Source organism: Lethenteron reissneri, chromosome 36 (genome assembly GCF_015708825.2).
Source record: "Lethenteron reissneri isolate LAM-NWPU_2019-01 chromosome 36, ASM1570882v1, whole genome shotgun sequence".
Classification (NCBI taxonomy): domain Eukaryota; kingdom Metazoa; phylum Chordata; class Hyperoartia; order Petromyzontiformes; family Petromyzontidae; genus Lethenteron; species Lethenteron reissneri.
The window spans coordinates 5,918,573-5,936,916 of NC_083814.1; the positions used below are offsets into that span (position 1 = coordinate 5,918,573).

The window sequence follows — 18,344 nt, forward strand, 5'->3', positions numbered from 1 at the left end:
CGGGACACTTCGCGAAATGCTTTTCGATAGGGGGTGGGGAAGAGTCATCCCATTTAATGACGGCCATCGCAGAGACGCTGGCACCACACACTACGTAACGGGCGAGAGAGTCGGGCGTGTGCGTGCGTCGTCACCTGCGTTCAGGCTCTCCCTTATCTCTTCATTCACCTGGCTTTAAGGTGTGAATAATAGATGAGGCAGCTGTTTCTGAGAGCTTTTAATGCCCGCTATATGATGGGGACAGACGCTCCGACCAGAGGTGACTTGCGGCAAGGGGAGAGTGGAATGCACCTTGAGACGTTTCATTTGCCTGAGCGGGGAAGCAATTGACCCTCCACTGTGTTTCGGTGAATTGTTACGGTGCAGCCAAGAAACGATAGGTAGGAATTTTTGTTTTCGCTTTTCTCTAAATGGCGATTCCCTCTCGTGGATCCAATAATTGGACTGAAAACTCATGAAATATATGCAAGATCAATGAAATATTTGGCAACATTTTATCCTGAATCAGCCCTGATCTCATTAGATCCAGGAGGATAAGGTTGAGCATGGATAGTGCGTGTATGGGTGACTACCATGCCTAACAAAGGTGCTGTACAGGCTGCTGCTGCTGCTGTCAGCAAAGAGCATTGTTGAACTGTACTTGCTTCGAGATTTATGCTACTAGCCTGCACCAAAAATGCACTGACCAGCGTGGAGAAGTATGGCTAAATAACCTCCATGACCCACGTGGTGCGGAGAGGCCCTCACCCAGTCAGCAGTGGATTGACAAACATATGCTGGACATAAGAAGGGACCTTTTTGTCAGTATCAAATTATGAACAAATAAGAATAGGTTTTACCCTTTCTGGCAATAAAACTGATGTTACGATGATCAAACACCAAATAGAAACCTTTGGCAAGGAATCAAGCTCGCATTAACCACACACATTACTTCTGGTGAACATGCAAACAAACATCCTCTGATAAAATATGATGCATTGTCTTTGAAACTGATGGCCTACACCAGAGACAGCCTTCTTTAGGGCCTGGTCTCACCAGTGTCAGACCACCAAGTACGTGTGGTTAATGCAGACTTGATTCCTTGCAAAGGGTTTATATTAGGTGTTTGAGCATCTTAACACCAGTTTTATTGCCAGAAAGGGTAAACCCTATTCCTATTTTTCCATATCCTGGATATATTCATAAAAAGATCAAATCTTGAATTTCTTACACATTCAATTCAATGCATGTATCATCAGGAGTGTTCGAGCCAAGTTGAATTGATCAATCAATGCATCGCTCCAGCTCTGGCGGAAAGTACGGAGCGCAAGTTCCGTTGACCGTGCCGCATATGTGACTGCACGGGACGTACCTCGCCATGAGTGTCCTGAAAAACTCTAGGCCTAAATTTGAGCCACACGTTGCATGTTCAGCTGCACGTGACATTTACCGCGTAATCTTTGCGAACGTTATTTTCCACTCGTTGAGTGAGTTGAAGAAAAAAAATAATAACAGCAATAACGGGGCGGGGGGAGGGTAAAACCCATTTGATTACTAGTCACAAACCACGATGTGGCAACAGACGGATGGATTAACAACCTGGGTCTCTTAATCCATTGCTTGATCTACAGATTTACATGATGCTTTATTGCACTGTACCCCGTGTCTCTGCGTGCGCCTATTCAATGCGGAGCATTCAAAAACATGTTGTACCAAAGATGTGTGAAACTCATTTCGATTGGAAATATCCTCAATAAGTTAGACACATCTTATTTACATTGGCATCCAATGCCCACTGGCGGTGATATTGCAGCAGAGTCATTTCCTTGAGACTGCTTTGTGAAACGTAGATATGTCAGATCAGTGCTGGTCACACCACGCCTGACGGGTGCTCGCAAACAGCACCTGCCCCGACCGTCTTTAAAGATAAATATGGAATTCAAATCCATCTGGGTTTGCCCTATGGATAGAGCATTCGACTGTCAATTAGAAGGACGCAAGTTCAAGTCCTGGTCAGGGATTGACTCGGCCCATCATCCTATTGGGGACAATAAATTGTGTGACCCGATCCAGTCAAGCCAGTGAGGTTGGCTCGGCAGTGGAGCGAGTGGCTTGCAATTGCAAGGTTTAATATTCCTGGTTGAGGGGTGGACTTATCCCATCATTTCTGTGGGGGTCTATACAACAAGTACTGCTTTATGGGGAAGCAAACATATTTTCCACCACTGGCTTCCGGGCTGTCAAGGACAGACGAGTTTTAAACTCAATGCTCATTTAACCCTTTGCCGTTCCAAGATGTCTGCAAGTTGCAGGACGGGTGTCCCGCTTACCGCTGAATCTCGAGCATTTCAGCGTTCATTTTATTTTGAGAAGCATCGCGCCGTTGTTTTAAAGACATTGTGCTCGCCGCAGAGAAGTGTAGCAACATCACCGCACTCTATGATAGCTGGCGCCAAACTGTGCCACGCGCCCTCCCGCATGGCCTTCTGGGAGCCTCAGTGCTAATAAAGTTTATTTTATTTAATTTTTTCCGGTTCCGTTGTGATAACGTACACATACGTCATCGGAACGGGAAAGAGTTAACTATCTCAGTGTAGCTCCTCTGATGTACAAGGCACTACAGCTTTTTGCAACATCAAGGTAATGCTGCCCTGTTAGAGAAGAGTATAATTTAGGTCTATAAGGAAGAAGGGGTGGGGGGGTAAGCAGCGAACGATGTGAACGCTGTCTCCCACGTGCTGCAGATGACGGACGTGAGCAGGGAGCACTGCGTGGACGTCGTCAACATGTTCGAGCCATGCGAGGAGAACAAGCAGCAAGGCCTTCTGGGAATTGACGGTAACAGCAAAAAAAAACAATCTCTCAACATCTGGGCGGACGTCGGTACCATTTTATATTAACGCAGGGATAGTCCCCGCACGATTGCTGCGGATGCCACACTGGCATGCAGGCAGCAGTAGAATATCACATGCTTATTGTTATTTCTGAATTACTGTATTCAAGCCATCCATTGGTTTGTTTTCATGCGTATTTCTTAGTGCATTCTGAATTTTAAAAGTGTGTTAAATCCTCAGTGTCATGTCCATTATATAACTAACTGCAGTGTTGTTGTTCCAGCCGTATTCCTCTTTCGTACACTGCGAAATTGCACAGGGTCGTTTTTCAAAGTCGCATGCAAAGTGCCGGGATTTATGCTGAAAATTAATGCATGGCCGAAGCAAGCTTGGAGGAATGTAGCGCGAGGAACAATAAAAGCATAGGCAATAATCTAAGGCCATAAAGTAATAAAAGTGAATGCATCGAACATATTAAAAGCAAGGCAGGCTTTTGCCACTATAGCAAATGTTTAATATGCTAATGTGTCACCACTTTTACCCCGCAACAAAACTAAAACATGACAAATGTACACATCTATATATATACAGCAGCCTGTGGTTTGGTAATGGGTACGTTTTTTTACGTGAATGTAGAAAGTGCATTGGCCTTGCTAGCAATATTGTCTCACTGCCGTCGACTCAGCCCCATCACCCTGTGTCCGATAGAGTTGTGTGTTCCACTCTGTGCAACAAAACAAACAATAACTTCTCATGTGAAGGGACTGCTAGAATTTCCACCGCTCGATCAGGGTCACCTGTGGAGATAATCGCTGCCTTCTGTTTCCTTCATGGTGGGGTAGATGGGGGGGGGTGCAATGAACATTTCTATATTGTTATTTACAAAAGAGAATACATGGAATGTTGTATTATTATTATTAATGTAGGGCCCTATTTGAAAAGCCTGACATTTCAGGACCGCCTCACCCTCTTGGGAGGTGTCTATGTTTGCCCCTGCTTTCCAGAAGCCATGAGAAATCAAACTCTTGACAGGGATGGTCCAGCTCCCCTCGTGTCTCGTCCCAGTGCTTCCACAGCTGCTAGGCACTGTGCGTTTGGGCCCTCCCTCCTCCTGCCTGTCCGTAGCCAGAGGGAAATAAAATGTTGTACTTTTGGATGTTTCACTCGGTGATATTGACTTACAGGTGGGCTGCAGCCCACTCATGTCCAACATCAACCCGCGCCTGCCTCTGACCATAGCTTCTTCAAATCGTGCGATACCCAATCACAACGAATTTGATGTTTTCGAGCTGTTTATTTGTCACTTGTCTTTTGACATTTCTAAAACACGGCTTAATACGTACTTGGGTTAGGTTATGCTAACCGAGCTATACTATTTTTTTAACACACTCACGAAGCTCAGAAGTTGACCCGCGGCTATTTGATCCGTCTTTGCCACCCATGTTGTTCTGGTCTGTTTCTCAGCTGCTGGCCACTATTCAAAGGTGGCCCTGCTACCAGAGTCTCGTTGGCCTGACATGGCCAACACCGGGAATCCAGGTTGAGCCCACTTCCCATTGGCTGTGGAAAGACGGCGTCTGACTCCACAGGCTTCTGTAACACACACAAGTTAATCACCTTCGACTGCCGATGATCAAAATGTACCTTTGAAATGGATTCTTACAATCCATAACGTAAAGAATGACAACGCACCGCTATCATTGCTGCTTCCCCACCATTCATGTGCTGCCACTATTCATTTGATTAATTTAGCCGCGCAGAGTGATATATCATGCCGACATGATTGATGGTGCCTGTCCCTCGTACATCGCTGTGGGCTTCTATTTTAGAGAGGGTGAGAGAAGAAGTTGTCAAAACACACATGTGCACACACACATATACTCTACATTGTATAGTGTGTATATATGTTCATGCAGGCTATGTACATATATTGTGCATATGTATACTGTATACACACACACACACACTTTTTATCTTTACACATTCATGTACAATGCAACATACATATACACACACAAAGGAGCATATCGAGATATTAATAACTTGAATTTATCCACATTGCTGTAACAGCAGTATGCTAACCATATTGTCATTATGAGAAACTATATAAGCACATCGGTCATTCGCGCTCATATACACAAATTATCACCTGGTAGTTTAAGTAACGTAAACATTTACAGCTGGATTGTGTAGAGTACCCCGAGGCGGGAATTTATAAAAAATCACGTGACCCAGAATGTGGCCAATTTCATGAGATTCCAGATGCTAAGGAGAATTAAGCCTCGGTCGTGTTTGGATGGGTGACCATCACTGCTTACCGTGCTTTGTAGGTATAAAGCTGGAGGCTGTGAGGTGACCAGGAGATGACAGCACAGAAATGGGCTCAGTCCACTGATGCATCGAATGCATGTGGGCTCTGTGTGTGGGGGAGCTTGGATGCATCCGTGGGGAGCTTGCATCGTTATCCCATCGTATCCAAGGGTTTTGCCTTGGAACTCTGGTTTCCACGAACACTCCAAATACGCATTAAGTGATCTACAAAATGGGACCTTTTTTGTCAGTATCACAGTATGAAAAAATAAGAATAGGTTTTACCCTTTCTGGCAATAAAACAGGTGTGAAGATGATCAAGCACCAAATAGAAACCTTTTTTTGCAAGGAATCATGTCTGCATTAACCACACACAGTACTTGTGAACATGCAAACAAACATGCTCTGATAATATATTAATTGTCTTTGGCCTACACCAGAGACAGCCTTCTTTAGGGCTTAGTCGCACCAGTGTCAGACCACTGGACGGGTTTGCATGTTCACCACAAGTACTGTATGTGGTGAATGCAGACTCGATCCCTTGCAAAAGGCATCTAGTTGGTGTTTGAACATCTTAACACCCGTACTCTTTGCTTATTTCGGTGAAGTCACGTAGGTATGAAATAAAATAAATCACGACGTTTCGAGCGCAACACAAGCGTCCGTCATCAGGTGGGAAAGCATGGTCTGCTGCTGAGGCAGACTGTTTTACAAGGTTTGAAATGGGTGTAGCTCAAGGGTTATAAAGAAGTGGCCGGGGCTAGTGATGTTAATGTGAGATATTATCATGTTAACTGTAAGATAAGGGAGAGGCTTGCTTGACGAGGGCATGGAAGTGGCTATGTTAATGTGAGAGATTAGCATTGATCTTCTTGATTCTTTCGGTAAAGTCACATAGAAGGGAAGTAATAAAATAATAAAAATAAAACATAATAAAACAATTCTCACGACGTTTCGGCCACAACGCAAGCAGCCGTCCTCAGGTGAAAACCAGGTCTGTCGAGGCGACAATTTTCACCTGAGGATGGCTGCTTGCGTTGTGGCCGAAACGTCGTGAGAATTGTTTTATTATGTTTTATTTTTATTATTTTATTACTTCCCTTCTACGTCACTTTACCGAAAGAACCAAGAAGATGAATTCCTGCAGTCACGAAAGCTTTAAATCGAGAAAAAAAATTAGCATTGATGTTAATGTGAGAAATTAGCATGATGTTAATGTGAGAAATTAGCATGTAACTGTAAGATAGGAGAGAGGTCTCATAGATGAGGGCAGCAGACCATGCTTTCCCACCTGATGATGGACGCTTGTGTTGCGCCCGAAACGTCGTGATTTATTTTATTTTTATACCTACGTGACTTTACCGAAAGAACCAAAGAGTATGGATTCCTGCAGTCACGAAAGCTTCAAATCAAGATCTTAACACAGCTGTTTTATTGCTAGAAAGGGTAAAACCTATTCTTATTTTGTCATTCTCATGAAGGGAATTGGCTAAACATCCCCAATGCAGGACCCTCCCGAAAAATAGTCTCGTGACTCAGTGAGGCTTTTCCTTGGTAAATAATTGGCCATGTTTTATTCCCGTATCATACTCTTAGTAAAATAATTCATTAACATTATTCAAGAGTAATTGAATTCCCCGTGTTCGCCGAATGAATTGCCTCCAACCTCGAGTACGGCAAAAGTGTTCGTCACGTGCTGTCCCGAAGCACTTTGTACAGGGCATGCAATATTTAAATGGCCTGCTTGAATTTCATAAGGTCATGCCGCTGCTTGCTGTGCCTGGGCGTTATACTTTATACAGCGGTTCACATTCGACTGCACACCATTATATTCTCATTAAGCAGGATTTTCTCCCGCCCAGGGGTGTGTTAACCATGCAGAACTACTCTTAAGCTGTTGTTTATCACATCACGCCACGTATTAACATCACAGGGTAATCTCTCCTACACTACAGTGCACATGCTGTGCTGTTTAACGCATCACATCTTTCATTAAAAAAAAAGATGGAACGATCGCGCAGTGGGTCACTCACCGTCCTAGGAATCCGGCGACCTGAGTTTTATTCCTGGCCATGGTTAACTTCACTGGCGAGTGGTATTTTAACTTGCCCTGAGCCGCGCTGCACTGCACCAACCTGCACTGACAGCTGTGGTGAGGTATGGTCAAAACAATTCCCGCGACTGAAACGGCATGGCGAGGCCTTCACCCAGCAATATATTGCCACAGGGCTATACTGTTCATTTTTTTACACGAGGTTTAAAAGTGATACCATTTGTAGTTTGGTGGTAAAAAACAAATTGCTTCAGACTTTTTCATAGCAGTAACAGGTGGGAAACACACACATCACTGAGCGGGAATATATGACGGGCCCTTCAAAAAATTGAAACCGTGTCCGTTCAGTGAGACGTGGAATTCCATTGCTACAAATGGCAATCTGCCGAAGACATTGACCTTGCCGATTCTGTCACGTGGCTTTGGGCTGGGGGAGCGGGGTTCGAGGGCGCAACCCCAGAACACGCGACACACCACCACCACCCGGGATTGTTTAGTGACCCTCGATGTCCACGAAGTTGCGTTCCACCTTGCATGAAGACAGGTGCCACGGTTCGACTGTTGGTCACCTTATAGGAGACCCATAGAGGCGTGGAGACTCATAGAGATGCGTAGAGATACGTTGAGGACATAAGCCACGGTGCGACTGTGGCCATGCAAAGCACACTGGGTGACCTTATAGTGAACCCATAGGGACACAGAGACTCGTAGAGAAACATAGAGACACATTAAAGACACGAGCCACAGTGTGACTGTGGCCATGCAAAGCACACTATGGGTGACCTTATAGTGAACCCATAAGGACACAGAGACTCGTAGAGATACATAGAGACACATTCAAGACACGAGCCACAGTGTGACTGTGGCCATGCAAATCACACTATGGGTGACCTTATAGTGAACCCATAAGGACACAGAGACTCGTAGAGATACATAGAGACACATTAAAGACACGAGCCACAGTGTGACTGTGGCCATGCGATTCGAACCATGAGCCATGCATTAAACCATTATCGTATGCACTCATTCAATGGAGGATTAACAAAACTCACGAACTCTCTCATGTCCCGCAAGACCTCGACACTGGCATTTTTTTAAATCTCCCAAACATATCGGCAGTCTCAAGATTACAACTACAGTACTCTTTAAAATGGGTTTTGAAAATGGTTGATTGGTATAACTTTATCAAATTTAAATGAGAATCATATTAATTCTATTGTGTAATGCTTTTGCCTTAATTGCCCCAACCAGTTGTTGAATTCTCATGATGTAGGGTCACAATTTAATTCTGAATTTGATGTGGTAGTGCATTTAGCGCCTCCGGTGGCTGCAGCAATTACATGAACCAATTGCACATTTAGGGATTGAAAAATAGTTGATTTTTATACAGATCATTGAATTCGTAAATCATGAGGGTAAGAATAGATTTTAATCAATGAATGGATGCATAATTACATTCCTAATATATAGTTACTTTTAAAGGGTTGATTGGAGGTGGTGTATATTGCTTGCAGGGCAATATTTATGTATATTTTGATTAATAATGATATTTTACACTCAAATTACATGTTACAAATTGTGTGTGTGACAAGAAATTATATGCCATTAATGTAAAGTGTATGGAAATGGTATGCTAATGATACATTTATGGTAATGTTACGATCAAAATTGTACACATGACACAGAAATCATTGAAACAGAATGCAAGTAGAGAATTCCTATAAATTAACAATACATGACTTCATTAAAATGATATCCCCGCATTGTGAATATTCATCAGCTTGCTGGTGGGTATGAATCATTACACATATAGTATATACTACAGAAATTATTTAGAAGAATGGTTTTCTGCCAGGATGTGTTGCCGGACCGCCAATAGGTTTATAGCGATGGAATAAAGGTTTACTTTATAACGGTGCTGATAGACCAACTTGTCATCCAAGTCAGATGTATTTTGAAGCTCAATTTTACGACATTCTTTTAATTCACGAAAACTCTCAACTCACGATGATGATGATGGTGAGAGCCCTTCACTGGTCAAGAATGTTTACAGACACGACGATGGTTGATGCTCTTGTTAAAAATCGGCATTTTATTTCTCCGGATCACCGCTTCCCCTGTACATCACCTCGGCCTCAAGCGAGGGCCGCACGCAATTGTCTCCACTGCGTTGATGTTGGCGCACTATTGTCCCTTGGTCGTAATTTCAGGATGACATCACTCAGTAGAGGCCCTTGCCACATTCAGATACTCATTGTGAATAGGCTGGTAAGCGCCCCCCACCCCCCCCACCAGATCCTCATATATGTATGTTGAACTTCTTTCGCACCGTACGGAGCCAACCGTGCTGATAGGTGCTCTCCAAATCACTCTTTTCCCCAGCAATGCGTGTTTATTAAGGTGGGATCATTATCTGGGTTATATATATATGTAGGACTCGTACTCGGGTTGTCTTCTCGTTCCGTTTATTTGCTCTTTAAAGTCCTCACTTTCTCCTCCTCACCGCTCCGTGGTTACCCGTTCGCTCCGTCATGCTATCCGCCATCAACGGCGCTCTATGACTCTCCGTTCTCTCCGCTGCTACCTTACTCTGTATCTCTCCGATGCACTGCTACCACTGCTACCCCTCACTCTGTCTCCTCTATCCACTGCTACCATTATCGTATCTTCTTACTCCTGCTCTTCGCTATTCTGGGCACCATCACTCCAACTCCTATCCAGACTCCAGCTTCTACCAAGACTCCCGTCTCTCTGTCGCGCTGTCCCTTTTATCCCCGTATCAATTAGTCCCTATTAATTATCTCACCCCACGCTTTACCCCTCGCCCCCCAGGCCCCCAGCCTCGCGTGGCCTTGTTATTCCCGCCTGAGCGACGCCAGTCATTAAGCAATCACCCTCTTAACCAATCACCAGCCTGTGTCCTCGGTTAGCCCTAACACCTGTCACCCATCTTAACGACGTCTCCTCCCCGCGCCCGACAACAACAACCCCGTCCCCGGATACCCCTACTGTACTCTGCTCGCTTGCATAGCAACAGAACAACCGAACGCGTGGCGCGTGTATTTCAGGTCCTACATATATATGAACATCTATAAACCATATTCTTTGGGTCTTTCAGTAAAGCCACGTAGATAGAAAAAATAATTTAAAAGATATCACGACGTTTCGATCGCAACACAAGCAATCGTCATCAGGTGAAAAAAATAGCGAGAGAGCTGCTGAGGCAGGATGTTATAAAGGTTTGAGATGGGTGTAGTCCAAGGGTCATAAGCAAAGTGGGCGGGGCTAGTGATGAAATCTGCATGTCAATGTAAGATCGGGTAAATCAGAGAGCTACCTCCACGACGACTAAGCTGCGGAGGTGGCCATTGTATTGTGAGAGATTGGCATGTCAATGTAAGATCGTAGAGCCACTGCCACATCGAAGAAAACGAGCAACGGTGGCTGTGTTGGTGAGACATTTAACCTGTTAATGTAAAGACATTTAATATGTTAATGTAACACCAGAGAGTAGAAAATAACTGCTAAACATCACAGCCAGTTATGACTTAACCTGGTTAATAACGTCCTACCAATGATTGCTCAGTTTGTACCCATCTTCTCGGTTGAAATAGTGTTCGTATTTGTATATCTGGATGGCTTCATGAACGATTAAAACATTCAAGAATGGTAACTTGCCATCCTTTACTAAAAGACCCAAATAATATGAATTCCTGCAGTCACGAAAGCTTTAAGTCATCGATAAACCATCCCCGCAGCATGGCGGGGGGGGGGGGGGGATCAAGGGGGTGGCTGTAGAGGGCTGATACTGCGCTTGAGTAAACATATTCAATAGAAACATGCGTTGAGATTACTTTTATTATCTGGCTGCTATTAATGTCCACGTGATAAGCCACTTCGTTGAGCTATCATTTGTGGCCAGGTCGCTTCTGAAAAAAGAAGTTAATAGCGCCGTGGGCCCTTTACCTGTTAACAATAAAATACATTTTTCGATTTAAAGCTTTCGTGACTGCAGGGATTCATATTCTTGGTTCTTTCGGTAAAGACACGTAGAAGGGAAATAATAAAATAATATAAAACAATACAAGTTCTCACGACGTTTCTAATTTTCTTGCTGTGGATTTCACACCTGATGATGATTGCTTGTGTTGCAGTCGAAACGTCGTGAGAATTTTTATTGTTTTATATTTATATTATTTTATTATTTCCCTTCTATGTGTAGGGGTGTTAAAGAGAGGGCCCGTTATGCATGGCAGCCTATGGAAAACAAACACAGTGGGCGGGGCTACGTAAGTGCACGAGGAGGTGCCCTCTACGACGTCCGAGCCAGACACCCTGGGGGGGGGCTGGTTCGAACGTTATGATCCCCCGGGGCCCCACCCCTCAGGGAGGGGTTGGGTATAAAAGGGGATGTTCAAAGGGCTCGAGTCAGTTATGTTTAAGCTAAGGGAAGAAGACTGAAGACGTCTTAGATAGAGCCCTGGACTCCCCTAGTTCGATGTCCTTTTCAGGGCCGGACAGGACTGAGCCAGCGGCGTGGTCCCGAAAGCCAGAGCCGGTGCTCTTGTAAGAGCTGGTCTGGAACTCCGGGTACCGGGCCCGACTTACCAGTGTCGGGCCAGTTAGCCTCCCCTAGCCCATTAGTGGAGGATTCGGGGCTAGGACAGAGTTAGCTAGGGGTGTATCCCGAGTTATACGGGTGAGGGGGCCGATACCCCCTCGAGTGTGTATATGCCCACTGTCGTATTGTGAAATAAATATACGTGTGCCTCAACCTCGGCGTCAAGCGTCTTCACCGGTACTTCATATGTGACTTTACCGAAAGAACCAAGAATATAAAAATTAAAATAGTAAAATGTTTATACTCTTTGCTTCTTTCGGTAAAGTCACAATAGATCACGACATTTCGATCGCCACACAAGCAATCGTCCTCAGGTGGGATAGAGAAACAGGCTGCTGAAACAAACCCTTAAGAGTATGGATTCCTACAGTCACGAAAGCTTCAAATCAAGATTAGTTTAATTTTTTTTTTGTAATTTGCCTACCGTTCCTATACTCTGCACTCCTATCTGACCCATGCCTACTGGACATCCGTGACAAAAATAGCTTTAAAGCCCATCGTATTCCACCAGTATAAATACATACCCTGATTCTGAACACCCATGCGTACTTCTTCTTGGTTGAAGAAGATGAATCCCTGCAGTCACGAAAGCTTAAAATCGAAACCCATGCGTACTGTTGATCCGATTCGCTTTTCCAGGTTTCACAAACTACATGCGCAGTCCGGAGGGTGACATTTTCAACATGGAGCACTACAAGCTGAACCAGGACATGAAGCAGCCGCTGTCTCACTACTTCATCGCTTCGTCCCACAACACGTACCTGACCGGCGACCAGCTCATGTCGCACTCCCGGGCCGACATGTACGCCTGGGTGCTGCAGGCCGGCTGCCGCTGTGTGGAAGGTACGCGCTGCCCCTTGTCTCGGTGTCCACGCTCCGTTCTCCTATAACGCCGCGTGTTATTTCACGACGCGAATTTTGTATGTACATGTACGCCTGGGAGCTACAAGCCGGCTGCCGCTGTGTGGAAGGTACGCGCTGCCCCTGCTCTCTGTGTCTACGCTCTGTTCTTCTATACCACCGCGTGTTTTCTCACGACGCGAATTTTGTATATACATGTACGCCTGGGTGCTACAGGCCAGCTGCCGCTGTGTGGAAGGTACGCGCTGCCCGTGTTCTCTGTGTCCACGCTACGTTCTCCTATACCGCCGCGTGTTTTCTCACGACGCGAATTTTGTGTGTAACGCGATGAATGTATCAGGAAACGCATTTTTTTTTAATTTACGCGCGGATGCCAATTGGATATAACGCAATCGAATGAACGGAACTACGTCACGCGGTGTAGTAGCACACGAGGCGGGATGCTGCTGGATGCTTCTAGATGCTACCCATGCGCGTTAGTCTTTGTTCAGCCTGCGTTACGCATCTCACGTGTTATCGCGAACTGGGCTTTATACCCTATGTTATATATTATTTATTACAGCGCAATGTTTTCATACCGCGATGTTCTTCAAGAAGGCAACTACAGACTGTGTATATATATGTGTCTTGAGGAGAGCGGCAGTGTAGTGATTAGCCAACTGCACTACAAACCCGGTGACCCGAGTTCGATTCCTTCTCACGGCCATCACCAGTGACGAATATCGGAAGTGGTCCTGGACCTCCGTTAGGTCGACTCAGTCTCAAACGAGTGCCTGGTGCGGTGTGTAAACATCGCCACAGGGGAGACAAAGGTGACCGGGCGTGGGTGCTGGCCACCTTTTTGAAATGGAGCTCATGTCAAATGCCGTGCTGTTGTAAATGGTTGAACGGATAAGGAGCACCGGGTAATTACGCCGAGTTAGTCGACTGTAATTTTAACCTCATTCGCATACATTGTGTGTCATGAGATTTAAAATGACACCTCGTTCATTGAAATTTGTGGAGTGCCCTCGGATCATTTCTCAGGACAAGAATTGCAATGTACAGATTAGCAGCTTGTTATGGAGAGCCTAATTGGTATAGACTCCCATGGCTGATGATGTAACATCTGTAAGAGCTAGAAAGTTTAAATTTGACAGAGATATAGTATAATTAATGCTTACAGTATTACTAAATATTTAAAAAAATCGCCACCTAAAATGTATGGCCTGGAGATCAATTGGTTGGGCTAAGCCTAAGGTTCTATATTACCGTACTAAAATGTAATCATATGTGATGGTCATTATCATTAAGTTGGCGAGATGTTAACGACATCACATGTTATGCAGGAGATTATGGGTTCGATCCTGACCCTGACACCTGCTGTATATTTGGAGTTTGCATCTTCTCCCCAGGATCGGGTGGATTTTTCTCCGGGTCCTCCAGGTTTTCCCTTCATGTTTAGAATCAACACGCGTTTAGAGTATTTTGGCTGCTATAAATTCCCACGTGATAAGCCGCCTTGTTGAGCTATCAATTGTGCCCAGGTTGCTTCTGAAAAATAGCTATGTAGCTCAGTGGGTATTAACTGGTAAAATAACAAATAGTTTGATGGGCAATGTTGTTTTTATTGAACCCATATCAACGGTCATATCAATGGTCGAGTAATATTTAATTACACCAATTAATTCCTCTCCAGGGGAGTGTGATGGTGAAGCCCATATAAAGTGTGCAGAGCCTGATGATGTGTTTAATACACGTATATGTTTGGCAAAACTACTGGAAGTTTGATATTTGAGTTACAGTAAATGATCGGAGTGTATATTGATTCTTCTATTAGATTTACTAAAATTAAAATCCAATTGTATGAAAAGATGATCAACAAAATGCATATTTAGATGTAGCAAATATACATGCAGTAGTTATATGATACTGATATGCACTTAACTGGGATTTTCTGTAATACCGTTATTTATTTGCCGTTTTATAGGTGTACAGTACCCGTGTTATCTTCATATGTGCATCTTACGTTGTTCATCATTTTTGTTTTTCACTTCAGCACTTGCCCTTTCTTTTTTTACTTTGCGCCGTCGTCTGAAAATTTCACCCCCTCGTACAGTGGCACTCATTTCCTACTAAGGGGGTCGGGGGGGGGGGGAGACTTGTCATGAGGTAATTGTGTAATACTTCACAAATAATGAAAACCTGGCAATTTGGACAATGCACCAGTAATTATGCTCTTTGAATTATTTTCGCGAGAACCGCAGCCACCGTCGTCGTGCTGGTTGCGATATTGAGGCTGCACCACAGCTTGAGTGTGGGGTGCATCATTACCACACACAGGGCCCCCTCTAACTCCCTCATTATGAGAACCGCCGCGTGCCATGCCGCGTTGCAATCGGCCCTCCCCGAGGGCTGCCGAAACGTGGAGCCTGCGTAGCGCTGCACGGTGGCATCAAGTGGCTGGAAATTCTCCATTGGCAGGGAGGACGGGGACACGGGGATACTTTGACCATACTTCACCACACTGGTCAGTGCGGGTTGGTGAAGGTAGGAGTGAGAGCAGAACAACAATGCTCTCTGCTGCCCGCAATGCCTACTTCTGCACCCCGTCAAATTGTGTCCAACCAAATGCAGGCGCTGTCCAAGTCTTTAAGCCCTGCCTAATTCTAGATTTGAAGCTTTTGTGACTGCAAGGATTCATACTCTTAGGTTTTTTCGGTAAAGTCACGTAGGTAAAAATAAATAATAAAATATTAATAAATCACGACGTTTCAGAGGCAACACAAGTCTCCGTCTTCAGGTGGGACCGTCACAGCTAAATTAACTGCTTAAGTTTTGCGAGATTTGACGAGAGCGGGCACATTCTTCAGGTGATGTCAGATTAGTAACCTGGTGCAATGTGTAAACACGGTTGCTTGGACAGCATACTGGCCAAGACATTTACATAATCTCCCCTAGTGGTCGTAATAGGTGTGTTGCTAACTTAATGAGGTTGATCCAACAGTGCGGAGAGCACATTATGATCACGGCCCGAGCGCCAATTTTGCACCATAATTTGTGGAGTGGGAATCGTGTAAAAGCTGATTTCGCATTAAATTGAGGCCATTATCGTATGAATTGCGCCTGATATTTCCCAAGCAAAGTAAAATAGATATATTTTTTTAACTATGGCACAAAGCAAGTTAATTGGGTTTTGAAGAGTCCACAAATATAATGAAATAAAACGACACCTTTTGTTAAATATACCAACTGTAATTAAAAGATGATTACGTGTTTTTTTGCGTTGTCTTGGATAACACTTCAATGTGATATTCACTGGTGGACATTAAATGTTGAATTTAAATGTGTCATTGTAGGCAACCATTGTGATCTCATTAGACGCTGTAATGCGTCATGATACAACACACGTTTTTTTTCACGTAATTTTCAACAACCTTACAGTTGGAAAAAAAATGAAGCTTAAATTCATTTGTTAATGTCCCGTGAAAACCTTTAATTAAAATAATGCCTTGATGTTTAACGAAATCACAACAGGACTAAGTGCCATGTGCAATTCGTCCGTTTCATTGAACATTAATGAATGTTGCCTATTGGAGACACAGGCCATTGAAAGAAAATTAATGCATAATAAATGAGCTGCAAGACATAATTTATGGACGCTGGGATATAAACGTGCAGTACACACAATTTGCTGGTGTACAAACAATAGCGTGACAACGTTCATTGTGTGAAATAAATTGGGGAATATAGGAAAAGACATTATGAGAACAATATACACATTCTTCATTGAATAACCACTTGTCACGTGTGCGTATAAACGAATCTCTTTTTATTTTACCAGGTAAGGCCCACTGAGCTATATAGTTATTTTTCTGAAGTGACCTAGCCACAAATGATAGCCCAATGAAGTGGCTTATCGCGTGGAAATTTATAGCAGCCAAATACTCTGAACGCCGCATATTTCTCAATTTGGAGGGAAAAACCAGAGGACCTGGACAAAAATCTATGCGACCACAGGGAGAACATACAAACTCCAAATATGCAGGCGTCAGGATAGGGATCAATCCCACGACCTCCTGTATACCAGGCGAGGGAGTTAACATGTCACCATCGCTGCGCCCTTTTACATTGTGCCAACTGGAAAAGCCATTTCATAGATCTGATGAAGGTGGAAATGGAAATAAAGAAAAAAGACATTGCCATTCTCGGTCATATAAACAGAGAACACTGTGAACTTTACGCAGAAAATGAAACACAAAGAGAAGAAATGTAATTCTAGATTTGAAGTTTTCGTGACTGCAAGTATCCATACTCTTTGGTTTTTTCGTTAAAGTCACGTAGGTGAAAAATAAATAAATAAAGAGCAAACAACTAAACGTCGTGATTTAATTTAGTGGTTTTCTCTTTTTTATTTTTTATTTTGTTTTCACCTACGTGACTTTACCGAAAAAACCAAACAGTATAGAAGAAATGTATTTTGCTCAAAACGTGTGCCTGGCAATAAATGTCATTCTCTCTAGATTTGTCATTGAGGCTTCTGTGGTAAGGTATCTCTAGAGGCATAGTGAATAGTGCATTTACATTTTCAGAATATTCATGGCATTAAAATACAACTTCTCGTTGACCTGGTAATTTTCTTGCGGCATTACCACATCTGTGCCGCCAATTTTAAAGTGTATCTACTTCATTCACAAGTGCGTAGAGCATTGTATGTGTCCCGTTCCTTCGACTCCATCTCAGCTCTGAAAATGACTGTCAATTAACAATCATCACAGCTACCTCGAGGTTATCACTGGTAATAGGTGAAGTCTTGCCTAAGCATACTCATTGTTTCTGTCGGTAAAGTCACGTAGGTATAAAATAAAATAAATTAAATTGCGACGTTTCGATTGCAACACAAGCAATCATCACCAGGTGGGAAAACCTGATGATTTGTACCTACGTGACTTTAACGAAAGAACCAAAGAGTGATGGATCCCTGCAGTCACGAAAACTTCAAATCTAGATCTTTGCCTAAGCATTTAACAGGGTTAGAAGCGTTTTATATTTGTTGGGCAGTATATAAAATTATCTGCTATTTGTAAAATCACATGTTAAATTCCTTGCTGTTTGGGCAGTCTACCCATCTGCAGAAATATTATATGAGGCTAATTATATAATTATCTTTCTGTAATTCATAAGATGCTTCTCCAGGTTTCCCTCGCTTAAATGCAGGTTCGGTTTGTGCGCTCTCACAATATATGTGGTTGAACCTATTTCCACCCAAAATTCACTCCGTGTTGTTTGAATTCACTTACACGCGGCTATGCGGTCGGATGTGAGACAACAGCATATTACATTTGGCAAATGATCTTACCATAATTCCTAAGATTCATTTTTGTGGCACAACTATTCTTAATATCATCTGCTGTTTGTACAATCCCATGTTAATTGCCTTGCTGTTAAGGCAGCATATTACATTGGGCAAATGATCTTACCATAATTCCTAAGATTCATTGGTGTGGCACAACTATTCTTTATCACCGCTTTTAACGGCATGATGCTGCGGATGCTCTTACTTTCCAACGCATATTGCTACACACCTGTGTGTGTACATTGGGACATATGTGTGGTGTCATTAACTTGCTGCTTTGTCCCAGGGTGAGCAGTTGCTATTACACCACCTGTGTACAGACCTAAACATGCATGCAGTGGGAGGCTAAAA

At 43.6% G+C, this 18,344-nt stretch overlaps 1 protein-coding gene across 1 annotated transcript in view; it reads left to right on the forward strand.

The window, feature by feature from the left end:
- The window catches only part of LOC133351052 (1-phosphatidylinositol 4,5-bisphosphate phosphodiesterase eta-2-like), a 367,788-nt gene that overhangs the window by 275,343 nt on the left and 74,101 nt on the right, over positions 1-18,344 (forward strand). Inside the window, 2 exon segments of the mRNA XM_061565942.1 lie at positions 2,724-2,817; positions 12,437-12,640. Of these exon segments, the coding sequence (XP_061421926.1) occupies positions 2,724-2,817; positions 12,437-12,640 (298 nt within the window).